Consider the following 26,772-nt stretch of genomic DNA (forward strand, 5'->3'; position numbering starts at 1 on the left):
TCCCCTCCCCCCTTCTTGTCCTCCCATTGGAAATATCTAAAAAAGGAAAAGATACAGGTGGATACTGGCAAAGTCCCATATTGTGGGGTGACAGAGCAGTGCTGGGGGGTGGGATGGAGGTTGTGACATTAACTTTGACAGCATGAAAATGGGTCTTGAGTGTGTCAGCCTGGATCCCAACACTCAGCTTCACAGTGAGGGGGCAGGATTCTGCTTGGGAGGAGGGGAAGCTGGATTTAGTGCTGGGGACCGGTTTGGGGTGAGGAGCCTGAGGGGAAAGCTCTTCTTTTGGGAGCCCTGGGGGGGGGGGGTTGGTGTTAGCTGGGTCCATAGTCTGGAGAGATCCAATGCCCACCACCACCCTCCACCCCCAGCTGGGGTTCAGGAGAAATCAATGAAAGGCTGAGGAGAGAGCTTGTGTGGGATTGATGACCTCTGTTAAAACTGGGCCCAGCCAGAAAATCACCCTCCCCTACCCCTCTCCCAGCCCTGTCTGATCACAGCAGAGGAACCCCAAAATCTCTCGGCCCCAGCCCCACCCTGGCTTTGCTCCCTGCCCCCCCTTTCTCCTCCACAGTCTTCTTCCACTCCCCCAGGGTCACCTTGTCCAGATAGCCTTGAACCCTGTCCAGCTTGAGACCCCATCTGCCACCTCCAGTGATTCTCCAGAGAGTCCAGTGAATGGAGAGGGCCTCTTCTCTAGACTCCTTGCCAGGCTCAAAGTTAAGATTCCTAGGACCTCTGACCATGGGGTTCTAGGTCTCAGCTGGGGGAAATGAGAGCACCATGGGGCTGGGGCTAGGATTTTGCATAGATCTTTGGGATTTCTCAGTTTGCTCCCCGTAAATCAGGCTGGGCAATGCAGGGGAGCCCAGTGCCAGCCTGAGGAGGCTGGGGAGAGGAGGGTTGGAAGGTCCTGGGCCAGGAGGGTTGTAGTTGAATCCGTAGTCCAGACTGGGCAAAGGGCAGCTGCCCTTAAAACTAGCCCAGCTCTTCCTAGATTGGGCAGGAAGCTTTGGCTGTAAATGGCAGTCTCCTAGGGGATGGAGGAAACTGAGGCATCTCGGGAAGAGGAGGCAAGGACAGCGACTGCTGGGTGCCAAGCACCGGCCTCCCCAGGAAGCCTAGTAGGGGGCAAAAAACGATGGGCCCTGTGGCAGGGCGGACGGCTCCTGCTGGGGTGCGAAACAGAGCCGGGCCCAGGATGGGAGCTGGGAAGAGGGTGGTGGCTGCTGTGGGGGCAGGCCTGAGGGCCAGGGGCCCTGGCAGCGCACAGATGGCTGCGGCAGCGGCGGGGATCGGGCTGGGCAGGAAGCGGGCTGCAAGTGTCTTGGTGAGTTGCTTCTGCAAGGCTAGCTTCGACTGCAGAGGAGAGAGAGAATGGACACAGTCTGACCCAGGAAAATCCCAGCCCTCCCGGGGCCCCATCCTTGGGCGTTCTGTTGCAGGAAAGACGTGCCTTTTAGGGTTCCAAACCTAAACCCTTCCCACCCCCAAAACATCATTTCAAAGGGCTTTCTCCAGCACCTGTCTTCCTGCCCAGAGGAAGGAGGCTATGGGGGGTGGGGGCAGAGATGGTCTCTAGGAGATGCACGCCCACTCCTCGCTCTTGACCCAGAGATTACTATCCTCGGCCCACCTCCCCGGAAATTCCACTGGGCAGATCCCAAGATGGTCCAAAACCCCAGCCCGACTCTCTGCCCAGGCAGCCTTAAAGGGGGGGTGGCTTCCTTCCTGCCCCACCCCACCAGTCCCCCCCAGCTTGCCCTTCTGGCCCATCCTCTCCCCTCTTGACCCAGGGCCCAGCCCTGTCGCCGGGAGACAGATACCTTGAGGATACTCACAGCCAGCGCTGCATGTTTCTGCAGCTTGCTGTGCTGGCTGGAGGGCTTGGGGGGCTTCCCAGCCAGGCGGTCTTTGTGCCTCCTGCTGCTCAGGTGCTAATGGACAGACAGACAAACTGGCAACAGGATAAGGAAGCCCAAGGACCCCTAGATGACTATCATCCTCCACTAGCTAACCCTTCCTCACCCATGAGTCACACGTCGGATGCACACCTACTGGGTATCACCGTGGGAAGGGGAGGTGAGACCCAGCCTTGGCCCCTCCAGGAGCCCACTGCCCCTCCAGCCTCCCTCTTCTTCCTCCCTGGCTCCCTCCTGTCACCTGGGACCGGTCCCACCCCTCAGTCCTGCTCTGGTTTCTCCCACCTGCTTGAGTTGGGTCTCTGAATTGACCTGGAGCTGACACAGGGCACAGTGAAAGGGGGGGCTGGGCCCCTGTCGGCCGCCCTGGCCCCCTGCCACTCTCTTGGCCTTGTGTCCACCTCCCCGGGGCACAGGGCGGCCCCGGCCCCTTCGAGGAGCACCTCGCTGACCTTCCACCATCCACCGGTGCTTGGCTCCTGAGAGAGAAGGAACAACAGCCCCAGCCCGTCAGCACCCAAGAAGGGCTCCAGGGCAGGGGAGATGCCTCTGAACCAGGTCAGGCTGGCTGCCCCCTTAAGCCGCCTGCACACGCTCTCCCCTCCAGCCGCCTGAGCGTTCTCTTCCCCACCTCCGCCGGGGCCTCCCAGCTTCTCTTGTCCCCCCCACCCCCGGCCTCCCCAGAACGCCTCCCTGCAGGGGAGCCTTGTGGCTTCCCTTTGCTCCCATCTCAGTGCTTTCCTTCTGGGTCTAAGATAGATGGAGGAGGAGCTTCCTGCCTTCTCCCAGCGACCCTTCAGTTCCTGCTACCACAGACTTCTCTTCCCAATTCTCCCGCCTCAAGCATTAGTGGGAGGACCCCAAATGACCACCCAATCACAGCTGAACACAACAGCTCTGTCATGAAGCCCTTGGGCAAAGCGCCCAGAAACTCCAGCCTGCCTGCAGCTGTGGAGGGGGTCTCCCTGCCCCACTCCTCCCTGGACTGGGGGGGGGGGGGGCGGTGAGGGTGGTGGGGGAGGGAGAGGGGCACGGCACTGACCTGTGTTGTGAGCCTGAAGCTGGGAGGCGGAGTTCACTGTCACCTTGCACGTGGGGCAATAGAGGCGTCCCTTCTCGCTCCTGCCCTCCCCGTTCACACCGTTTCCCACAGCAGCCACTGCAGGCTCAGGCCCTGGTGCCTCTCTCCCAGGCTCTGGAGAGCAGGGTGGGCAGGAGGAAGAAGAGGAAGGGGAGGCAGCATCCAAGAGATCTGAGTGAGCCGGCTCCCTCGGCGTGGGGTCCAGAGTCAGCGGTGGCTGGAGTTGGGGGCCAGGGGGTGGGGCTGCAGGAACGGCTGGGGAGATGGAACGCATCGGGTTAGAATCATCTGGAGGCCATGATTTTAAGTAGTGACATATTGGGGGTGGCATGGCAGAGTGGAAGCATCCCTGGTGTCGGGATGACCAGCAGTGGGTTCCAGACTCCACTCTCCCACCAACTCACTGGGCAGATTTGGGCCTCTTTAGGCCTCAGCTTCCCCATCTGAAAATGTAGAGTTGGACAGAGTGGTCTCAGATAGCCCTCACAGCCCCGATACTTTACAGTTCTTTGCTAACTGTTAAATAAGCAGAAGTTGCCGATAAGATGTGCTGTTATATTCATAGAGCACTATTCGTAATAGCATAAAACTGGAAACTGTCCAAAAATCCATCAACAGGAGAATAGATTTAAACAAAAAAAGAGAGGGGAACCTGGCTGGCTCAGTCAGTAGAGCAGGCGACTATTGATCTCGGGGTTGTGAGTTCAAGTCCCATGCTGGGTATGGAGATTACTTTAAAAACAAAAATATATAGTTTTAAAATTTCTTTAGGGGCGCCTGGGTGGCTCAGTCGGTTAAGCGTCCGACTTCAGCTCAGGTCATGATCTCACGGTCCAGGAATTCAAGCCCTGCGTCGGGCTCTGTGCTGACCGCTCGGAGCCTGGAGCCTGTTTCGGATTCTGTGTCTCCCTCTCTCTCTGACCTTCCCCCATTCATGCTCTGTCTCTCTCTGTCTCAAAAATAAATAAATGTTAAAAAAAATTAAAAAAATAAAATAAAATTTCTTTAATGTTTATTTTTGAAAAAGAGAGAGAGAGAGAGAGAGAGCATGAGTGGGGGGAGGGGTAGAGAGAGAGGGAGACACAGAGTCCGAAGCAGGCTCCAGGCTCTGAGCTGTCAGCACAAAGCCCAATGCAGGGCTCAAACCCATGAACCTTGAGATCGTGACCTGAGCCGAAGTCAGACGCTTAACTGACTGAGCCAGCCAGGCTCCCCTCAAAACAAAAAAACTTAAAAAAAAAAAAAAAAAGACAGCGTTGTACGGTCATTAAATGGAGCACTACACAGCAATAAAAAGGACAAACCACAGCTGTATGCAACAACACGGAAGAGGCCAGGCACAAAAGTTCCATGCGATAGGATTCACCAAAACCAGGTGCAACGGATCGATGGCAACAAAAGTCAGGATCACCTGGGGGAGGGTGGTTGAATTCAAGTGGTTGAATAGCATCACCCCAAAATTCACATCTGCATGAAACCCCAGAATGTGATCTTTGGAACCAGGGTCTGTGCAGATGTTAAGTAGTTGAGATCACAGTGGACTGGGGTGTGCCCCAATCCAATGACCGTTGTCCTTATAAAGAAGACCACATGGAGACACAGAGACACAGGGAGAATGTGACATGAAGACACAGGCAGAGATTGGAGGGATGCATCTACAAGCCAAGGAACGCCACGGCTTGGCAGCAAGTGCCAGAAGCTAGAAGACAGGCATGGGACAGACTCTCCATCTGAGCCCCCATGAAGGAATCAACTCCATCAACACTTGGATTTCAAACTTCTGACTTGAGCCACTGAGTTTGCAGTCATTGATTATGGTAGCCTAGGAAGCTACTACAACAAGGTGGTAACCCGGAGGGGACCAAGGAGGGCTTCTGGGTGCTTGTTTCTTGATCTTGGTATAGTCAGACTGGGAAAATTCCTCGAGCTCAACACTTGTGATGTGTGCCTTTTTCTGTATGTATGGAATACCCCAACACACGCAAAAATAATAACAATATGCAGAGGCGCCTGGGTGGCTCAGTCAGTTAAGTGTTCGACTTCGGCTCAGGCCATGATCTCACAGTTCGTGACTTCAAGCCCCACATCGGGCTCTGTGCTGACAGCTCAGAGCCTGAAGCCTGCTTCAGGTTCTGTGTCTCCTTCTCTTTCTGCCCCTCCCCCACTCAACTCTGTGTGTGTGTGTGTGTGTGTGTGTGTGTGTGTGTGCGCGCGCGCGCGCGCGCACATGTGTCTCAAAAAAATGAATAAACGTTTTAAAAGTAATAATAATATGCAGAAATCTCCCAACCCCTCACCAGAAACCAGATTTGATTGGGGAGAGGGGAGAAGAGTTCAGGACTGACCTTTGCTGTGCGGCTCTCCAGGGGATCCACTGGCTGGAGTCAGGGTGGGGGACACCAGCACCCCATCCCGGGCCAGGGTTTGTGGCCTCTGCTTGCTCTTGGCGGCTTCGACAGCCTTGAGTTTTCTGGCATGTTTGTGGCCTTTGTAATGTGCTTCAGCTTGGTTCTGGGGAGGGGAGGACTTGGGGTCACCATTTTTTGCTGAGTCCACATGCCCCATCCATGAGCTGGCGAGGGGCAGGGGGCAGGTCAGAGGGGACAGGGCTCTGGCCAGACAAGAGGTGAATCCTTGTCATCACAGCATTTGTGTGGCCTTGAGGTTTACAGAACTCATTCTCATACATGAGCCTCCAGGCAAGCAGCCTCTGGCTTCAAATTCTGTCTCAGCCACTTGATGAGCTGTGCATCCCTGGGCAAATCGCCTCACTTCTCTGAGCCTCATTTTGCTGACTTGTAAACTTTGTGATGACAATACTGACCTTGAAGGGTTGTGAGAATTAAAAAGAGAACATGAATGACAGGGGCCTAGTACATATGGCACGTGCTCAACGATGTTAGTTACCAGGTTCATAAATGCACAAATGGAAAAAATAGAGCAGTCCTCATGCTTCGGGTATGTGCACCCCAGAACATTCATCTCTTTGTTCAGTTTTTCAGCAAATAGTTGTTGAGCGTTCGCTCTTTGCCAGGCTCTGTGCCAGGAGCCCAGCATGGAGAAGACATGGTCCTTCCCTCAGAGCGAGGTCTTTCTGTCCATCTCTTATAAGGTTCATATAACCTGAAAGCCTGGAGGAAACCCCTGAATCTGGCCTGTTCGTGTCCTCCCCCCTTCACCTAGGGGTCCCTGCTTGTTGCTCCCAAGTATAGGAAAGACAGGCCCCCATGGCCCCTCCCTAGACCCTTTCACCAGAGCAGATCTCTCCAAGCCCCACAGTTGTCCAGATAGAAGGTAAATCTTCCCTGGGAGGCCAGAATGAGGCTTCTCTACTATCTAGGGGAGGCTGTGGTGGAAAGTATGTGGGCCTTGGGGTCAGCCAGGCCTGGGCTCAAATCTCAGCTCTGCTACTCACCAGCTGTGTGACCTCAGACAAGTCACTTAACGTCTCTGAGGCTCATTTTCCTCATCTGAAAAGTGGGGATGATAACAGGGCCTCTATCCATCTAACAAGGTGTCATGAGAACTAATTAAGATGATGGGCATGAAAACGTTCAACACGTTAACTGTCAGATGCTTTAAGAACTCAGCTCCAGACTAGGAGCTGATGGTGTCCCTTGGGACCCAGAGCAGGAAAGGTCAGTCTTCTCTCTTGCAGAAGGATCCAGGACACAGGAGAGAAGCGGGAGGGAAATGGAGTCCCAGGACCACTAGAGAGGGAGGGAAGAGGCAGAGGAATTTGGGGAGAGGAGAGGGTGGGATGGGTAAAGGACCAGGAGTGCCTTTTCTGCACCCAGGGACAGAAAATATGGACCCCAGTCCCTTTGCCGGCCTTATTCCTCCAGGAAAGACCCCGGAAGCCACTGTCCAGCCCCCTCCCTGCCCAGCCTCCTCCCCAATCTGTTTCCACTACTCCCTCTCACCGCTGAGTTGAACCTCAGGTGACAGATGTTACAGGAAATGAAGAGCTTCTTCTTCAGAGGGGAGGGGACCCCAAACGTGTGGCTGATGACAGCTTTCTGGATTGGGTCCATCTGTGAAGGGGGTGGGAGGGCACAATAACTCTGGGGTCGGATTGGTGGGGGGAGGGGGCAGTGCAAAATGCCAAAAACTAGAGACTATTGGGGAGGGCAGGAATCAGGCCGTAGGAAGAACTTTCCCATCCTTGTGGATAGGAGACACACAAACAATCTCTTCCCCGGGTTTCTGCTTGGAGGCAGTGGGATGGCCAGGGTGGCCTCCATGATCGGGAGAAACAGAACCATGTCCTGGTGATCACCTTGGCATCTCTTGCAGCCCCTCTGGTCTCTGGTTTGTTGTTGTTGTTGTTTTCCTCATTCACAAGAATCACAACTATTGGGACAGAGTTAGAGGCAGGGAGAAGCAGGGAAGGGACAAAGGGTCTTCTGTTGGAAATCCTGTCCCACAACCCAGCTTTGCGCTGGGCCCATGGGCTGGGACAGAGAAGGCTGATCTCATCAGCTCTGCCACTGTCACAGGGCCTGAGAAGGGGAGTGAGAGCAGGGCTGGGGCAGGTGGGGGGCCGGGAAAGGACAGGCGGCAGCACATGGAGGCCAGAAGTTTCCCCGAGCAGCAGGATCATTTCTTTGGAACATTAATTTATGTGGTTTCTTTTTCCCTTTTCCTTATTTTAACTATTTTTTTTTCTCTTCTATCAAACCAAGCCTTCCTGTTCCCTTTTCTCAGGGCCTGGCTTGTTGGACCAACAGCAGAAGTGGTCTCAGCTTGCTTATCAAGAGGAACTTTCTCAACCTTCCTGAGAGAAGAGAACAGAGGCTTTGAGAAAAAAGCATGCCTTCAGAAACTTTCCTGGGAACAGAAAGAGGTTCTAACCCTCACCTAACAGCACCGAGGGCTGGGGGCAGGCAGAGGACAGGAGAATGGCCAGCAGGGCCCCCAGCGAGAAGGGCGACAGAAGCTTTACCCACTCCCAAGGGACTGTGTGCATGAACAGTGAGTGTGTCAGCAAGTGACAGAGGGGACTGAAGAACAGGGGACCCTCCCCAAAGGACTCAGGCTCCTTCAGATCTCTGTGTGACCTTGGAGGTTGGAAAGGGGCTCCAAAGGGTGACTGAGACTGAATTTCCCGCCATCTTGTCAGGTAGGGTGGGCTCCTTGATGATTACATTTGATTTTCCAGAATTAAAGAAAGCAGGGAGTTACTCCTTATCACTCATGGAGTGAAGTAAAATTCATGCTCCCTACACTTTCATTCACACACACGCACACATGGAAATACACAGACTGGTATACACACACATAGCACATAAGCCTACAGGCAGTTACAAATCACAGAGCCATGCAGAAAGATACACACTCACATGCATACCGAATGGCACACTTGCATAGACACACAATTACCCAAACCACACAAACACACACACACTCAGAGGTCACACATATCAAACACATACAGAGTTGACACAAAGACACAAAAATATCTCTCAGATACACAGGCATACACGTTAATTACATACAAGGACCCAGGCACAAAGAGATGTTTACAAACACACACACACACACACACACACTCACAACCACAAGGAACACACAAAGACCCACAGACACATAAACTAAAATAGAAGGGCATACCCCAAATGCACACAGACGTACACAGATCACCCATAGATGTCCCTATACAAAAATTCAAGTAAAACCTACAGACGACAGGCCCAGCAGGTGTTACTGGAACCATCCTCATTCCCTGGCCTAAGGAAAAGCTGGGCCGGGGGTCCCCGTTTGGGGGGCACCTAGTCACTCTTGGGGATGTCGTTTCTACTTATACCCAGCTTCTGAGAGCCAGCCCCTCTGAGCCCACCTTCCCTGCCCACCCCAAGCTTGGCCGCATGCCCCCACCCGCCAGCCGAGCCCGTACCGTGCTGAAGTTGGGGGTGAGACTGAGCGGGGTGGCGCCATTGAAGTGGAAGGCGAGCAAGTGCTTGAAGTCCAGCGGGGGCTGCAGAGGCCTGGCAGGCAGGGGCAGGGAGGCCAGCAGGGGGCTGGGGGCGCTGGAGGCCGGGCCTGCTGCAGGAGGAAGAAGGGCAGGGTCTGAAATGGGGAGCCACGGGGCTCACATCTACCTCCACAGCCAGAAAAAGAGGCTGATGGGCTTCTCGGGTGTGGAGCTGGGGCAGAAACTCCTGTCTCCCTCTTCACAAAGTAGCACTGGCTAACCCCAGGGCAATTACCGCCCATTTCTGTGCCTCTCCTCTCCACAACCGGGGGAGCAGAAGCCCACAGTTTGTGGTTCCCAGTCCAGGAGGATGCCCCTCCCATCCCCTATAGAGGTAGCAGAAGTACCCCAATGAATCCCAGGCCAGAGGAGTCCTGACACACACACAGCACCATGGAGACTGCGAGATGCACTGGGTTTCCAGTTTATTGCAAGTTAAACCCAAACCCCTCTCACTAATGCCCACACAGTCACAGCAAGGCTGACAGAGGGGATGGGAAACCCATTGGAATCTGAAGGGATGTGTCCTCCTCCCCCTCCCCCCCCCCCCCAGCTCTGGTGAGGCCCCAACTCCTTCTCCCAGGAGGCAAAAAGCCCTCCAGCTCCTGGGTGTGGCCCGAGGCTGGTCCTCAGAGTTGGCCCTTCCAGCCCTGTGGTTTTACAGTCTTTGGTCTTAAAGGTCTGAGGCAAGGGCGGGGGAAGGCTCAGAACTTTGGGGAGCAACCAGACTTTGAGGAAGAAAAACATTAGAAATAAATGCAGTCCGTTGAAACTTTTCTGGACTCTGTCATTGCAAAGCCGGAAGAAGTCCTTTTCGATTTTTTGTGTGTTAACGATATGCAAGATAGGATAGATTTATTTTACATTTGTAGATGTGTATATCTATATACACAGCCACATACAGGCAGCCTACCGGTGGGTGGGGGAGGTAGGGCACCACCCCCACCTCCCTTGAACTGGTAGCTTGTGCACAGAGAGGGTGCTGTGCTGTGTCGACACCAAGGAAGTCATCTGCCGTCTAGTCCTATCTGAAGAGAAGAGATGCTGCCAGGTGGGGAGCTAACAGCCAAGGACCCATTCCTCTTTCCCTCAATCCCTCAGACCCAGTCTTCCTTTCTCCCTCCAACCAAGACTCCTCAGCTTTTCTATGGCCCAAACCTGGGCTGGGTCCAGAGGGAAAATGGTGAGCTACTCCTCCCCAAACTCTGGCAAGGGCAGGAGTGATACTGAGGGTGTCCCCAAACCCAGCATCTCCGTGGGCTTGCCCAGGACCCCCTCCACACAGCCCTTCCTCCACAGCCCACGGGGCTGGGTTAGTACTCAGCGTGGAGCGGAGGAAGCACGGGGCAGGTGGTTGGAAGGCCACAGTTAGGGGGTCAGCTTGGGTGCAGCACCGTCACCTAGAGTCTGTCTTGGCCCCTAGAGTGCTCAGGGCCCCAGGCTGTCTGGGCGGAGGGAAGGGGGCCGCCCTCATGTGAGCTGTGACCCCAGGAGCCCCTCCGCCCACCCACTCTCCAAGAACTCCACGGCCAGTGCAAAGTCAAACTCGTGCAGCGGGGGCCCATCCACTGCGATCTTCACCGCCGGGCCGCCCCGGCCTTCCCCTGCCCCGCTCTGCCCCCACCACCGCAGCTCCCGGCTGCGGCCCACCTTGTCCAGGAGGCCGGCGCCCGCGGGCAGCGCCAAGGCCAGGGCGGCAAGGGCGGCGAAGTCCGGGAAGAGCTCGTGCAGCTCGGAGCGCGCGCAGGCCAGCTTGGCGCACAAGGCCCGCGGGCCCAGCCGCCCGAGGCTGCACACCACGCGCTTGAAGAGCGCGAAGTCGCCCAGCGCCCTCTGGCGCACCACGGCGGGGGCGAAGGCGCGCAGCAGCACCCGCAGTGCCCCCTCGCCGTGCGCGCCCAGCTCCTCGGGTGCCTGCGGGTAGCCGCGCGAGTCGAAGATCGCCGCGAAGGCGGCCACGGCGTCCAGCGAGGGCCCGGGGTAGGAGTCCCGCAGCCCCCGCCGCATGGAGTCTAGGAAGGCCCCCCGCAGCCGCTGCAAGCCCCGCACCGCAGCCTCGGAGTAGCCGACCAGCTCCACGCCGCGGTAGGTGCAGCGCCCACCGCCCAAGTCAGAGCTGGAGGACGCCAGTTCCTGCAGGAAGCCCTGGAGGCGCGCCCCACCCGAGCTGCGCAGGGCTTGGAGGGAGGCCGCGGCTGCCATCACCAGGGGTTGCAACAAGGCCAAGTCTGGCTCTTCAGGCTGCAGGACAAGGGTGAGCTTCTGCATGGATGGCAGAGTGTCCAGCAGCAGGTGGGTGAAGGCCACGAAGGTGAACTGGCGCAGGGCGAGGGCCAGTGCCCTGGCTGTAGGGGAGGCTGGAGCAGAGGCCTCCAGTGTGGGCACCAGGCAAGGCCAAGCCTCAGCCACTGCTTCCACGATAGGCAGCAAGGAGGCCCAGGGCACTGGCCGCGGTCCTGCCAAGTCAATAGCTGCAAGGTCCAGTGCTGCCCGCAGCTCAGGGACCATGTGAGAACTGGGGCCACCGTGGAGGCGGAATAGGGCATCCAGCACACTTTCATATTCGCTTAGGTAGGCAGGGGGCTCGGGATCTGTCCGGCCAGGGAGGCAGTGTAGTTCGGTGAGCAGCGGGCAGGCGGCCCGGAGTTGTGGGCCCACACGCCCAAGGCGGTCACTGGGGAGGCTCGAGCTGAGCCAGGCCAGCTTGGCTGCAGACACGCCGAAGGCCTGCAGGATGTCCAGGAGTTGGCCAGCGGTGGCCTCACCCTCCTGTAGCTCCACACTGCCCAGGAAGGTGGTAGCAGGCTGGCCATCACAGGGGGACACCGAAGTGGCAAACAAGGCCAGACTGTGGGACTCGGGCCAGTCCCTGGTCTCGTCCAACACCAGCCCCACATATGGGGATGCCTTCAGGCGCTGGCAGGCCTCTGTGTGCAAGACACTGGCAATGGCCACCTGGGACAGCCAGGGAGAGAAAGGAAGGGACAGAGTTAGGCTCCTCCTGCAAGGGGGAGGCAGCAGTACTGGGGAAAGAAAGGGCACAGACCTTGGGGGCAGACAGACCAATCCTAGCTTTGCATCTTACTGGCTGTGTGATCTTGGGCAAGTTATTTCACCTCTCTGAGCCTCAGTTTCCTCAGTTCTGAAATCAGGCCACTGCCTGCCTCTAAGCTCTTAAAAGGTTGCTATCAATTGGGGCACCTGGGTGGCTCAGTCAGTTAGGCGTCCGACTTTGGCTCAGGCCATGATCTCCTGGTTTGCTAGTTCGAACCCCGCGTCAGGTTCTGTGCTGATAGCTCAGAGCCTGGAGCCTACTCCAGATTCTGTGTCTCCCACTCTCTCCGCCCCTCCCCTGCTCATGCTCTCTCTTTCCCTCAAAAATGAATAATTAAAAAAAAAGGGTTGTCGGCAATTACAAATGTTGCTGTGCTTGTAAGTGTAAAAATGCTTTAGGAACCATAAAGATTCCATAGCATTTTATGTGTGCTTTTATGGCATTGCCCTAGCCCACCTTATTCCTGGGAGTCTCCCTCCACTCTGCTGCTCAGGGATTAACTGATAGAGATGTTCCCTCCCAGTTACATAGAACCCCAACTGTGTGCTCCGTTTGTCTGTCTGTCATCGATCACTCTGTAGGATGAGATCGAACTCTCCCACCCTCACCCCAGCCCCTAGGACTCACACAACTGGTACCTAGGACAGAGCTGCAGCTTGCATGCCCCCTGGGGCCACATGGGTGGTACTGGGCTTGAAGTGGGCCAGGGATACACCAAAGGGAATGGAGAAGCCCCGGGTCTGCTCTTCATGCCCTGAGAGCATAGGGACCTAGCTTTTCAGAAGTCACAAATCCACATTTTTATGTGTAATCTCTCACTTTTTCTTTTTTTTTTTTTAACTTGGAAATTAACTTAGGTTTTCCAAAAGCACTGTGAAAATCAACAAAATGTATCTGTGGGCCGATCGAGGCTCCAGGCTTGCAACCTCTGGCCTAGACAGCGAGGGAAAACCTCTGTGCCCCTGAGGACAGGGCCTGGTCTGGCCTCTTCCAAGCTGTGCCCCCAGCAGCTGGCCCAGGGCCTGGCACATGATACGCCTCAGTGAAAGGTTCTGCTGGGTGAAGGTATGAATGAAGCGTTCTGGCTGTTGCCCGGGGGCCTGGCATGCTGGCGCTGTGCCCAGACAGCTCCATGTCCTCCCTCCTCGAGCCCTCCCCCACACCTCTGGCTGCCACCCACCTGCATGTCCCTCACCCTCCTGGGGCTGTAGTAATCGCCATGCTCCGTGCCCAGCAGCGCCTGGCACAGGTTGAACCTCTGCAGCTCAAGCAGGGCAGAGCAGCGGTCATCGGGCACGTCCTCCTTGGCCATGCAGTACACCGTGGTCAGCACCGCCACTTTGGCCGGGTCCACCTCCACCTTGACGCCCGTGGAGGTGGGGGTGGTGGCCAGGTCTGGGTAGGCCCCTCCTCCCTCAGCTTGGCCCTCAAAAGTGGGCTGGCCCCGGTTGACAGCCAGAGCCTGGCGGTGGGCCCCCGAGGTCACGTGGCGCAGCAGGGCGTGGCGCTGGAAGTTGTCGGTGCCCACGGTGAAGGCGTTCTCGGCTTTGCCGTGCTTGTTCCGCACCAGGGCCTGGCGGCACTCGAGACAAAACATCAGCTTCCGCTCGTAGTCGAAGTCCAGCCAGGGGAACTCCTCTTTCCAGTGCTCATTAAAGTAACGCTTGCATTTTTTGTTGGAGTTGGAGGCCTCTCCGGCTGGTTTCTTCCCCGGGGGTACCATTCCTGCTCAAGGGGCAGGGCACCCCCGACCCCACCCAAATGCTCTGGTCCCCCAGGCTCCCCCCACACACGGCAGCACCTCCCTTGACAATGGAAATTGTGGGGGGAGGAGGGGAGCAGCGCGCCAGGCTAATGGGGACCATCCATCTAACTTAGCTGGGAATGGTTATTCCTGCTCTGCCGGTGGGAGACTGGAGATGAAAGAGACAAGGGAGAGGCGTTAGGGGGTCCGCGGTGGGTTCATGCTGCCCACAGAGCACTCCCCAGCTGACGGGTGGACTGCACCTAGTGGGGAAGGGCTATTGGGAATGGGTGGGGTCATGCAAAGGGCCATAGAATGTTATCCAAAGTGGGGGAGGTTTGGGGGTCCCCAGCCCACTCTGAGTGTCTCCCTCCATCCAGGACAAGGCACTAACTTTGACTGCTGGAACATGTCAGAACGCAGCTCTGAAAAGATTGGCATCATCTATGCAACCACATTTTATAGGTGAGGGCACTGAGTCCAGGTGACAGCGGTTCTCAGGGCCCATGAATAATTCGTGACTGAGCCAGAACTCAAACTCAGACCTTGACTCCTCACTCAAGAGGCTGGCCAGTCTCTCCGGTCCACCATCGCTTATTTCATCAGAATGAAGTTAGCACAAAGCTGAGCTCCCGGAGTCACAGCACCAAGGAATGTCCTTTGTTTTCACTGGACCTCCCTTCCCTGAACGTTCACATGGGCGCACTCACACTTACACACACTCCCTGATAGTGGGGTTCTGGGAAGGGAAGCCCAGAAGTGGGGGCCAGACCCCAGACCAAAGGAGCTAGCTGCTTGCCTGTACCTCGCTCATGCTTCCACCGCCCCAGGCACGATGACAGGTGAGCCGTTCAGGACCAGAAGGCCACGTCCAGCCAGCGGCCAAAACCAGCCAACTTCCTAACTGTCCTTCGACCCTGTCCCCACCTCTCCATGCCTACTAATAACAACAGCAGTAACTACCATTTGTCAAATGTGAACTTCATCGGGCCTTGTGCTAAGGACTTTACAGTGACTCCATGAGAAAGCCAAGATTCCTCTTTGAAGTACTCTGAGGGTGGTATCATCCTCATTTTGAAGAGGAGGAAACCGAGGCTGGGGACTTCAGGTGATTTGCCCAGGGTTCCACGAGCAGTAAGTTAGAGTAAGGCTGAGGCAGAGTTAGAATCTAAGCCCTCCTTATAAAAACAGGGAGGGGGACAAAACAGAAGAGACTCATAAATATGGAGAACAAACTGAGGGTTACTGGAGGGGTGGTGGGAGGGGGGATGGGCTAAATGGGTCAGGGGCACTAAGGAGTCTACTCCTGAAATCACTGTTGCACTAGATGCTAATTTGGATGTACATTTTAAAAAATAAAAAATTAAATTAAAAAAAATAATAAAGTAACTCTAAAAGCAAACAAACAAACAAAAAGAATCTAAGTCCTCCTGACCCCAAAGGCCATGCTGAGACTCTGGTGTCATCTGCCTCCACCTCTGCAGGCATGCCCCCAGATTCGTCCCTTGCCCAGCAGCCAGAGGGCGAGCTCAGACACAGATCCCTCTCTCGCTTCCACCTCTTCAGTGGCGTCCTAAATGGTTGCCTGAGTCTACACACCTCACCATGAGCCAGCGGGGCCCTCCCCAGCCTCCCTCCGCTCCCGTCTGCTCGGCCAGCAGCTCCAAAGGCTTACCATTCCCCCCACACACCCAGCTGTTACTTTGCTCCTGCCTCCATCCTCTGTGCCTGGAGTTTCCTATCCCTCCCCATTCCCTGGCTAATCTCCATTCATTCCTGGAGAGCAGTTCTGCATCCCCTCTGCCACCCTGCCCTCCCCCGCCCCCAGCCGGGGCTGGTGCCTATCCTGTAGCTTCCCATAATTCTCTGCGCATGGGTCTTGGTGATACAATATGGTAAACTCAGGGACTCTCTGTGTATCTCTGCACTTGGTTCCCAGAAGGCTAAGATCACATTTGTTCAGTTTGGGATTCCTAAGTCCCTGGGCATGCACGGCTGGGCATCCAGATGCCTTTCAGCACAAGTTTGTTGTTTAAAAGACTAAAAGGATTTACTTGGGCCCTATGAAGGAACCTCATGTGTCTGAGGCTATGGGTTAGATGATTCTGGGCTCCAAGAAAGCGGTGACTGTCTTGTCCTCCAGATATACCCAGCACCCTGCAATGGAACCTAGCATTTCATGGGTAAGTACAAGGGCAGATGAGCAGAATCCCAGGGGTAGCCTGTTCAGTGCAAGGGAAGGTGCTCTCTGTTGCTACGTGTGGTGAAATTCATCAGTTCTCTCCCCCTAGACTGCTCACCCTACCCTCCTTGAAACATGCTTTTCTCTTGGCTCCCAAGACTCTATGTCCCCTGGGTTTCCTTTCCCCCATCGGCACTCCTCCACTTCTGATGACACTTCCTCCTCCTCTTCCTAACCTAAAACCATCCAAAAAGTTCAGAACCACCCTTGCCAGTCACCCTGAAATAAACAAGCCTAGCCTGAGCCATTCCTCTGGGTGCCATACCTCTCCATCAAACCACGTTCCTGGCTCGTCTAGATGGAATTGTCGATCTGTCCCTACAAATATGCTCCTCTCCCAGTCAGCCCAGCTCAGGAAATACCTGCTCTCCTACCCGGGTGCTGTGGCCAGAAACCTGCCCCTCCAGCCCCTGCTCTCTTCCACATCCTGGACCCAGTCTATCCACAGGTGCTGTCACTTCCACCTCCACAATCAGCTTCTCACTTGTCTCTTCTCTCCGCTGCCACCAGCCTCATCCAGGGCACCTGCATCTCCTGCCTGGACTACAGCAGTCACTTCCTGACGGCACTCTGGGTTTCCACCCACTCTTAACCCTCTCTGAGCCACCTGGACCTATAGCAGCTGGAGGGGGCTTTTTAAAACATACTGCCTAAAACCCCTCTATGACCTCTTGCTCTCTGAGGCCAATGCCAGGATCCCTTTCGAGGTCTGCCAAATGTCCAGGCATTGCTGACCTCTCTGGTGGCCACTTGTGCCTCTCTTCCCTTCCAGCTACATCCCTCAGTTCCTCCAGAGTGCCAGGTTCCCATCCCCAGGGCCTTTGCGCATGCTGTACCTTCTTCCAGAATGTTTCTATCCTCCCTTCTCAATACTTTGCCTGTTTCACTTCCTCTCTGGTCTTAGTTTAGTTGTCGCCTCTTCCCAGGAGACTTCTCTATCCCTTCCCAGGAGGTCCCCTTCTTTTCTGTTGCTGTTTCCTGTTTGTTTCCTCTATTGTACTCCCCACAGTTTACAAATCTGCTTATTTTCTCTGCATTTCTGTTGCTTGGCATCCTCCCCCCACCCCCACCCTCTGTCTCCCTCTCTCTCAAGAAAGCAGGCTTCCTGAGGGCAGGAAACATAACCAACTTGTTCACATCTGGACCCCAGAGAAGGGAGCACTGCCTGGCACCCAGCAGGTGCTCCACAAAATTTCGGGAGTGAATGAGTAAGGAAGCACCAGCTTTCGGGCAGAGAGAACAATGGAGTGAAGCCTTGGGTACCTCTTGGGTGGCTAAAACAGCTGCCTTTGACCTCTCTTCCTCCTAAGATCCCATGATTCTGTGTGACCCTATCCAGCCTACCACCCAAGGGATCTTAGAATGGGGAAGAGGTGCAAGTCCAAGGTGGTACCCTTCCAAAGTTTGTCAAGTCCCTTCCATATACCTAGAAACTGGCTATCCTGTCCCATTCTGCAGAGGGATAAAGTTACTAGGGGACCTGGGATGTTTTTGATAAAGGAACAAAAGATTGGTAGGGAGGAAGCATGGGAAGATGGATTCCGAAACTGCTGTCAGATATGGTAGCAATAGTCACATGTGGCTGTTCATCAGAATTAGATAAACATTTTAGAATTCAATTCCTCACTCTCACTAGCCACATTTCAAGTTCTCAATAGCCACACGTGGCTACTGGCTATCGTATTAAATGGCCCAGACAGAGAACATTTACTTCATCCCAGAAAGTTCTACTGGACAGTGCTGCTCCAGAGCAACCCAGCCAAAGCATTGGCATTCCCCTCCCTACCTCAACCTGAAGGAACCAGGCTGGATGGGGTGGAGTGTAAATCAAATGTGACTATATGACCAAAGCTGACCAGGGGTGTGCACCTGTCAGACCCAGGTCCCTCACACCTCTCTCTCCACGCCCTGGCCACCTGGACGTGAGCTGGCACAACTTGTGGGGCCCCTGGGGTGACTGTGTGTTGTTCTGCAGTCCCCATTCCACCCTGACAGGTCAGCCTCAAACACGGTGCTCACCTGGCCCCAGGATGGCAGTCCCCAGCCTCCTCCCTAGTCCCCTCTGGGCCCCTTCCCTTCGGGAGCCCCTAGGAAGGTCCACGCTCAAGGCGGAGGACAGGCGAGGTAGGGGCTCTCTGCTCGCCCTGGGCCGGACACGGAGGGCTGGGGAACTTCCTCTGGGGGGCGCGTGGTGGGGGAGTTCCCCTCCCCCCCCCCCCGCCTCTCCCCCACCCCTCCCTCTCCTGCTGCCCCGCCCGCAGGGCCCCCACCCGTCTCCCGCCCCCTGCCGCGAAGCTCCTGGAGGGGGCGCCCCGCCCGGCCCGGCCACCGTGCCCGCCGCACACACTCACGGAGACTCGGGAGCCACCATCTTGCGCGGTGGACGCTCTGGCCGCGGTCTCCTTGGGCTCCACTGAGCGACAGCAGCCACTAGCGGTAACCGGGGCGAAGAGGCGCCAGCAGCCGGCGAGGGCCGGGGTGGCGGGCCGGGTGGCGGCGCCCCGGGGCTCACCTGCCCCGGCTGTCGCCCAGCGCGCGCTCGACCTCCTCCGCTGCGGGCGCTGCAGCCGGAGCGACGGAGGCGAGACCTCAGGAAAGGTGTCCCGCCAGCGGGAGGGACAGAGTCATTCATTCATCACGTGCACCGGTCAGTTCTTAGAGGAGCTCACAGGCGAGAGCCAAACAGGGCGCTAGGGAGGCACCAGCAAAATGCTTTGGGATCACACAGGAGCGCGTGGAAAGCCGTAGGTCTGCGGGGGAGAGTCTATCAGGTTTCACTGCAGGAAAAGTGAAGTTTCACCAGGACAGGGGCATCCCAGGCAGTGGGTGGGCCTGGCCCAAGCTGAAAGTGCAGGGCAGGTTCACGAAGTCAGGGCAGAGTGGAGGTATGGAGGGGAGGGGGCGGTGCCTGCGGCTGGAAGGCTCCAAGGCTCTGCAGTGAATACTGGGGATTTTGACCTTCAGGCCTCGTGGGGAACCTCCGGAGGTGTTGGAGCTGGGAGCTCAATCTTTAATCTAATGAGTTATTTGTAATGGGGATGCCAGAAGGGGAGGGCTGGTGGAGAGAGGAGGGGCCTCTTCCTAGAATTCTCGGATGCACAGAAGCCCCTCACCCTTATGTGGGTTCCCAGGGGAGGGGAGGAGAAGGTGGAGGAATGTGGAATTGTGGCAGACCACCCCTCCCAGACCTGCAGTCCAGAGGCCTGCACTGGAGTTCCAGAGACATTGAACTCTGAGGCCTTGGGCTGTACACTTAGTCTATGAGCCTGTTTCCTCATCTGTGAAGCGGGAATTATGGCTGGGTGAGGAGGAAAGGGCAGGACAGGAATGGGTCTGAGGAACAAAGGAACTAGGTGTGGAGGCGATTTGAAGAAGGGGTGCCAGGGCACTTGGTGATTTAGTCTCTCCCTCCAGTCAACACAGTCACCCAGAAATGCCTTCCAGCCCCTCCTCCCAACTGGGTACACTTTTCTCCCACACAAGGCCTAGGGCACACGTTGATTTGAGGTCAGGACCTCTCCGGTGGCGTCTGGGTACTCCCCCAGCACCCTTCCCACATCGCTCCTCTGTGCCACCCACCGTCTGCTGCTGACATTCACAGTGAACCCTGGCCCCCAGGGCCGCTGGGATGATGCATGAGTCATGTCACATGCACACACACGTGACCGCCTGGCTGTGGGTACGCTCAAATGAAGGGAGACACTGCAGACCCCAAGCCTGCCCCAGGATAGCACCACACAGCCTGGCACCCACGATAGGGTCAGATATGTGTGTGCGAGGGGGAGGGGAGGTCGTCTGTGATGGTCTTTTGCAGCAGAACACCCTCGCTAAGCCCCTCTCCTCCCAACCCTAGCCAGAGGTCCACGGCTGGGACCCACGGCTCATTGGACGGCTGCCTCAAGAGGGTGGGTTATTGCTCTGGTCAAATACAAACAAACTGAGTGGCAGAGAAGAGGCCACCCCTAGGGGTCCCCCTGAGGCCGAGGCAGAGGCACAGAGCAGGTGTCTTATGAAATAACATCATTCTGGCTGCCATCCAAGGGAGAAGGTCTGGGCAAACCACATCCTGCTGTTTTGCCATCACTTGGAAAGATACACAGAAGAGCACAGGGACTCACACCCTGAGATCCGTGGGCGCCCACAGAGATGGCAATAGGCACAAACACCACGCACACACTTACACACATCTCCTCGTGATGAGTCCATCTTGGCACACTGAGGTGTGCCCGTACAGAGGTGGCACCACGCAGAGATGGCCAGATACCCATGCTGGCTGGGGGCAAAGGCGGACCCAGAGGCCACGCACAAGCATGCACGTACACAGACAGGCAAGATCAACAAAGACACACTCAGACCGCATATACCCAGAGAGACAGACATACGAGGACACCCAGACCCCTACTAAGGGATATGCACATACTACGAAACCACAGGCAGGCAGCGGCAGGTATCATTACAAAGAGATACGTATATACGAAGATCCATATACAGACACATTTACCCAGAGGTAGGTGCCTGGCGCACACCCTCCCTTACAAAATTAAATGCATCAGACATGGACACAAGCTCATGTAGCCAAACTCAGATTCTCTCTCTCTCGCCTCACCACAATTCATAGGGGCAGATGAGAGGGTCCTCCCTGAGGCGGTACACACACACACACACACACACACACACACACACACACACACACCCTCAAATAGTGAAGCTACCCTTCCTATCATAGATGAAACCAAAAACTCTGTGAAGAAAATGGGAGGGAGAGAGAGTCAAAGGCAGGGAAGGGGGGGAGGGGAGGGAGGGTTGATCCAACATCTCCTGCCTGCCCACTCCCCTGTATGCTTAGGATTCCCACCCCAGCCACATTCTCTAGAGCCCCCAGCCACTTCCGGGTCACCCAGCACCTGGGATGGGACGTGTTGATGTTCCAGACTTTCCCCTCTCCCCAGGCTGGAGGAAGACCCCAAGACCAGTCACAAGAGCTCTGCCCCAGCCCCACAGCCTCCAGCCCTTGCCCCCGTGGAAGGGGTTCCCCAAAATACCCCTTAAAACATACTGGCTGCCTCCCTCAGTGTGCCAGACAACCCCTGTGTGGAGAGGTGAGCTAGGAGACCATAGATAAAGGTGGGGGGCAGCACAGTGACCCCAGCATGGTGGCTGGACCTCATTTAGGAGCCACTCAGATTTCTGCCTGTCTCTCTGTCCACTTCTCTCTCTCTGCTGAATTAATAACTCTCTTTTCAACACCCCTCCCCACCCCCAGCACACACACAACCCTCCTTGGAGGCCCCTGGCAGCCCCTTGGAGGCAGCAGAAGGTATGATTTGATACAAGAAACCTCTGGCACAGGCTCCCTGAACATGCATCTGCCCCAAAGTGTCGCTCACCTCCCTCCTGCAGGGTGCACCTCCAGTTTCCGAGCTGGCCCTGCCCACCACCCCCCCCCCCCCGCCCTTGTTCCCAGCCAGAATGCCCCCCACCCCCGGTCCAGCCCTGGACCTGGGAAAAGGTACCAAGAGTCAACCGGCTCCCAGAATCTTTCGACAGTCAACTTTTGGGGGCCAGCAGTAGCAGGAAGAGGATAGGGCAGATAGAGGAGAGACCCACCCTTGTCTGAGGCCCTCCCCACGCTCCGGCATCCTCAGCACTCACCCAAGAGCATTTTCTGCCTTCGGAGGCACCGCAGAGCGCGCCGTCTGAGGAGCAAATGAAACCAGCCAGAGAGTGACAGAGGGAAGGGGTGGGGATGTGCGGGACAGGAGGGGAGGGCGGAGGGAGGGACTCCTGTTGCCGCTGGAAAGCAGTGGGTGCAGGGCCCTTTCTCCCTTTGCCTGGAAGGAGCTGCCTGTTCCCTAGTTTCTCCCATCCTGACCAGGGTGGAAAGCACAGGACACTTCCTGCCCCCACGGTGGGATATGGGGCAAATGTGGGGACAAGGGACAGAGTTGACCCTGCCCATACAGCCCAGGAGATTCTGCCAGCCACTTCTCAGCCTGCCAGAAAGTTCTTGCTGGACTTTGAAGCCTTGCCTCAGGGCTTGCTGCTACAGGAGCCCCCATTCTCCTGTCCAGCCTCACTCATCCTCTCCCCACCGTCCCCTTACATTCTCCTCCTTTTGCTGAAGGGGAAACTGAGGCCCGATCTCATCCCAGAGCATTGGCCATGGAGGTGGGGGAAGGGAGCGCAGGCGGCTTGCCCCTCTTAGTCCAGTACCTGGACCATTGGACCTGCTCCCTGGGCAATGCCAGGTGGGGTGGGGCATGGTCATCTGATCAGCTAGAACTTCTGACACCCCTCCCCTGCCCATACCCTTCCCTACCCCTCAGTCTCTGTCTCTGCATTTGCTCCCTCCTCCCCCTCCTCTTCCTGACTGAGGGCCAGCTCTCTACTCACCTGAGCACCTGGTGGCTGGGAGGGGGCGGAATGGGGGAGAGAAGGCAGCCAACCCCACAGCTGGATCCAGTCTGGCATTCCAAGCCCAGTCCCAGCACTAGCCCCCCACCCCCTCAGCGTCCTGTCTCCGCCAGACAATAACCTGTAATCTCTGGAGCAGCCAGTACAGCCGGCAAAGGGTCTGGGGAGGGGTTGGCGGCAGCAGCTCCCGAAAACAGGTTTGTTAGGAAGAGGCTCTAGGGGGAAGGAGTTGCTTGTTTGGGGAGCGGAAGGAAACTCAAGCCCAGAGCTAATTAACCCACCCAGACACAGACAGAATCTTTGTCTTCTTGAGGGCAGGGATCTGAGCTAAGCCCCCTAATTCTCCAACCAGACAACCTTGCATTTCCTGGTGGTCCCTGGGGGGGAGGGGGAGGGAGGTAGTGTCCGATGGTCAGGTTCACACCTGGGGGAGGGGGATGTGATGGCTGTCCAGGGACAGCAAGGGGCACTTCTATCACCTGCCATTTAAGAAGAACAGCAGCAGGAGGTAGTGGTTAGACTGCAAGAAGAACTTCCCAGTGGCCTTGGGGGAGCACAGTTTCTCTGAAACATGTACCCAAAGGCCTCGGGATGGGTTGGGGGCACTGAGGAGGAATCGGCAGCCCAGGGAGATACTGAAGCGATGGGGGCACAGGCTGGAGGGCTTCCGGGGCTTCCTGATGGGACTGAAATTAATCCATCTGCGGGGAATGGGGGGTGCGGAGCTCATCAAGCCGGCGACTCAGGCGTGACCTGAGTTCAAGGTCTTTGATCTCTGAGACTCCGAATGCAGCAAGATGCTTGTGCAAAGAATCGGAGAAGAGATGGAAGGTCTGATTAGAGCAGGAGCTGGGGGAGGTCTCAGGGTGCAGGGCAGGGGACAGCCTCCGCCTGCCACTCTGATCCCTCCCTGCCCCCAAAGACACACGTCTATGCCCTGAAATCCATTATAGTCTGAGTTCATCTCTTGTTCTCCTGTCCCCCTTAGTGTCTACCCTGCACTCCCCACTCAAGGCCCCCCTGGCCTGTCTGGAACTTAAGTGATTTCTGAAATCCCCTTCTCTCTGCTCTGGTGTCATATTGCAGTCCTCACGGTGGACCTGGGGGTGGGCCCTGAATTGTATGGCTGGGTCAGTCCTGCCAAGAGAAGGGAGGGATGGATTGGCCTTGGGAGGCTCCCCTCCCTTCCCCAGCTGGGCGAGGCCAAGGAGGAGTTGGCTGGCATCTCCCCATTTTTCAGTGGAGGATACCAAGGCACAGGGCAGAGGAGAGGCCACGGGTTTTAAGCACCGTGGAGTCATCTGGGAGCCAGTCCACCTTCTCTGGACATCCCTTCTCCTCATTCCTAAAATATTAAGGCCCAATATCTTTTGTTTTTACTTGTTTCTAATTTTTTTTAAATGTTTGTTTATTTTTGAGACAGAGACAAGAGCGTGAACAGGGGAGGGGCAGAGAGAGAGGGAGACACAGAATCTGAAACAGGCTCCAGGCTCTGAACTGTCAGCACAGAGCCCGACACGGGGCTCAAACCCACGAACTGAGATCATGACCTGAGCTGAAGTCGGACGCTTAACCGACTGAGCCACCCAGGTGCCCCTAGGCCCAGTATCTTTTAATAAGTGCTGCTCTCCTCAGCAGCAAAGTGGGTGGGGTGGGTGGGTCAGACAGGCTAGGATCTGAACCCAGCTGGGTATGTTGCTTAAACACCCTAAGCTCCAATATCCAATGTAGAGTGAGGACTGGGGCACCTGGGTGGCTCAGTTGGTTGAGCGTCTGACCCTCGGTTTTGGCTCAGGTCATGATCCCAGGGTTGTAGGATCGAGCCCCGTGTCAGGCTCTGTGCTGAGCGTGGATCCTGCTTAAGATTCTCTCTTCCTCTGCCCATCCCCTACTCGTGCTCTCTCTCAAATAAACAAACAGATAAATAAAGTGAGGGCTGAATGCCATCATCTACTCCTGGCTTGGCTGGGTGAGAAGGGAATGCCTTGCTGCACGTGGCAGTGCTTTCCAAACAGCTCAGGTCCTAAGTAGATGCTTACGTGTTCCCTGTGCCAGTCCAACATCCACACTAGAGGTTGGAGCTAAGAGGATTGAGCCGGCAACCCTTTCTGTGGATGTTCAGGAACCACCTAACATTGTTTAGAGGCGCGCGCGCGTGTGTGTGTGTGTGTGTGTGTGTGTGCGCGTGTGTGTGTGTGTGTGTGTGAGATGGTCAGTAGGGTCACTGAGTTCAGCCTTATTGGGGTGGAGGTGCCTGGTGCCCACACTCCCCACCCTGTGGGAGGCAGCACAAGGAGCTGGGGAGAGATGGCTCAAGACACATTCCTGAAGAATGAAAGGGCGCACTGTGTGGGAGACAGATGGGGCGGAGCATGGGCAGGGGAAGTTGCAGAGGTATCTGGAGAGGGGAATTGGGGGAGTGTGGGGTACCTGCCACTTCCTCATCCTGTGCCCTCTCCCAAGAGTTCTTGGCTCACCTAGGTGTGGCAGAGTCAGGAGGCCTCTGACCCAAGCATGGGGAAGGAGGCTCAGAGAGGGAAGAGTCCCTGCCTCCCCTTTGCAAGGATGGCCTCGGGCACATGAGCAGGAGAGGGTCCCTGCCTCGCTGCCTGTCGCTGTGCAGGCCGCCAGCCCCACAGACCCCTAATCAAAGTGACAGCTCCAGGAGGCCTCCCAGAGCGGCTGTCCCACCCCCACACCTTCAGCATCCTGCCAGGGAAGCGTGGTCCTCCTGGCTGCCGCAGGTCTGAGACCTCACGTGTCTAGGAACAAAGCAGTGTGTTAAAGGCTCCTTATACTTTGCCTGGAGCCTCTTGAAAGTTGAGGTGTGACTCTGTTTTTCCGGAGCTGCACCCGAAGGGCTCTCTGCTCTGGCCCAGTCCCCGCCAAGGGCTGGGAAAGGCCTTCCGCGTGCCTGAGGTCTTCTTACCCCCACCCCTCACTGCAGGGCAGTTGCTGGCATCCTTTTACGGGGGCCTGCCTCTCCCACCCCAGCCCTCAGAGAGACGAGGAGACAGGAGAGATCCACAGGAGTGGGTGGGTGTTGGGGGGTCACGGCCTGGAGTAGACTCAGAAACAATGAGGCCAATGGAGAGCAGGTTCTTGGCTGGAGCCCCTAAATTCCAGGGTTCCTGGAAATCTGAGGACCCTTCATCCCTGCCCGAGGCACGGCCATCCCTGTCGCATGCTCCCACAGTGCTGCTCACTCCCTCAACAAGACGGTTAGAAAGGTCTGGCCCCATGGCTGTCTCCCCCTCTAGACTGTGTGTGTGCCTGACCGTGTATGTTATCAACACATATGCAATCATAAAGATGCAAAGGGTTGGCAGGCACCAAGCACGTCTCTGTGCAGAGTCCCGGCACGGGCTAGCAGAGACAGATGACTGGAGGGACAGTGACTCACTTCTCCAAGCACCATATACCCACCTCTGTGAAGACTGTTATTATCTTGGACAAACTTGTCTGCGTGTGTATTCAGACAACTCTTTTTTGACAGGTAGGTATGCCACCTTTGAAAAATATGAATTCCCAGACACACACTGTATGTCCTCAATTACATGCAGAATCTAAAAAAGCGAGTCTTTAGACTGAATCCAGGTGGCTCAGTCAGTTAAGCATCTGAATCTTGATCTCGGGTCGGGTCATGATCTCACAGTTCGTGGGTTCGAGCCCTGCATCGGGCTCCATGCTGATAGCATGAAGCCTGCTTGGGATTCTTGCGCGCGCTCTCTCTCTCTCTCTCTCTCTCTCTGCCCTTCCCCTGTGCACCCTCTCTCTCTCTCTCAAAATAAATAAATTACTTAAAAAAATTAAAAAGCCAGTCTCATAGAATAGAAATTACAATGGTGGTTTCGAGGGGCTGGTGGGTCAGAAAAATGGGGAGATGTTGGGCAAAGGGTACAAATTCCCAGCTTTCAGATAAGATCTGGGGATCTAATGCACTGCATGGTGACTATAATTAAAAACACTGCACTAGATACTTAAGTTGAGAGAAGATATTAAATATTATCAACACAGAGACTCCTGGGTGGCTCGGCTGGTTAAATGTCCAACTTCGGCTCAGGTCATGATCTCACAGTTCATGAGTTCGAGCCCCACATCGGACTCTGTGCTATCAGTGTGGAGCCCACTTTGTATCCTCTGTCTCCCTCTCTCTCTGTCCCTCCTCTGCTCACACACTCTCTCTCGCAAAAATAAACATTAAAAAAGGTTATCAACACATGCACAATCATAAAGATGCGAGGGGATGGAGGTATTAACCTTATCGTGTATATGTGTAATTGTTTTATAATATATATATATGCATGAAGTCATCACATTGTACGCCTTAAGCTTAC

The 26,772-nt window shown here is 55.9% G+C and overlaps 2 protein-coding genes across 2 annotated transcripts; both read right to left on the reverse strand.

Annotated features, from left to right (window-relative positions):
* Window positions 1-74: 74 nt before the first annotated feature.
* On the reverse strand, window positions 75-21,708 carry ZNF385C (zinc finger protein 385C). Its single transcript, XM_042966567.1, has 8 exons — window positions 21,674-21,708; window positions 8,903-9,051; window positions 6,930-7,040; window positions 5,352-5,517; window positions 2,968-3,261; window positions 2,211-2,404; window positions 1,830-1,940; window positions 75-1,362 (listed from the first exon to the last, which is right to left on the reverse strand). The coding sequence occupies exons 1-8, from the start codon at window positions 21,681-21,683 to the stop codon at window positions 997-999; spliced, it is 1,401 nt and encodes a 466-aa protein (XP_042822501.1). The 5' UTR covers window positions 21,684-21,708; the 3' UTR covers window positions 75-996.
* Window positions 9,544-18,520, reverse strand: CE1H17orf113 (chromosome E1 C17orf113 homolog). The gene is made up of 3 exons (XM_042966566.1): window positions 18,373-18,520; window positions 13,216-13,948; window positions 9,544-11,935 (listed from the first exon to the last, which is right to left on the reverse strand). The coding sequence occupies exons 2-3, from the start codon at window positions 13,756-13,758 to the stop codon at window positions 10,451-10,453; spliced, it is 2,028 nt and encodes a 675-aa protein (XP_042822500.1). The 5' UTR covers window positions 13,759-13,948; window positions 18,373-18,520; the 3' UTR covers window positions 9,544-10,450.
* Window positions 21,709-26,772: the final 5,064 nt, after the last annotated feature.

Source organism: Panthera tigris, chromosome E1 (assembly GCF_018350195.1).
Source record: "Panthera tigris isolate Pti1 chromosome E1, P.tigris_Pti1_mat1.1, whole genome shotgun sequence".
Taxonomy (NCBI): domain Eukaryota; kingdom Metazoa; phylum Chordata; class Mammalia; order Carnivora; family Felidae; genus Panthera; species Panthera tigris.

Coding starts and splice junctions, on each gene's coding strand:
- CE1H17orf113 (XM_042966566.1), bottom strand. CDS start 13,758: ATGGTACCCCCGGGGAAGAAACCAGCCGGAGAGGCCTCCAACTCCAAC. Junction 11,936..13,215: donor GGAGGGTGAGGGACATGCAG/GTGGGTGGCAGC, acceptor TGGCTGTCCCAG/GTGGCCATTGCCAGTGTCTT.
- ZNF385C (XM_042966567.1), bottom strand. Junction 2,405..2,967: donor GCTTCAGGCTCACAACACAG/GTCAGTGCCGTG, acceptor CTTCTCTCTCAG/GAGCCAAGCACCGGTGGATG. Junction 1,941..2,210: donor CAGAGACCCAACTCAAGCAG/GTGGGAGAAACC, acceptor TCTGTCCATTAG/CACCTGAGCAGCAGGAGGCA.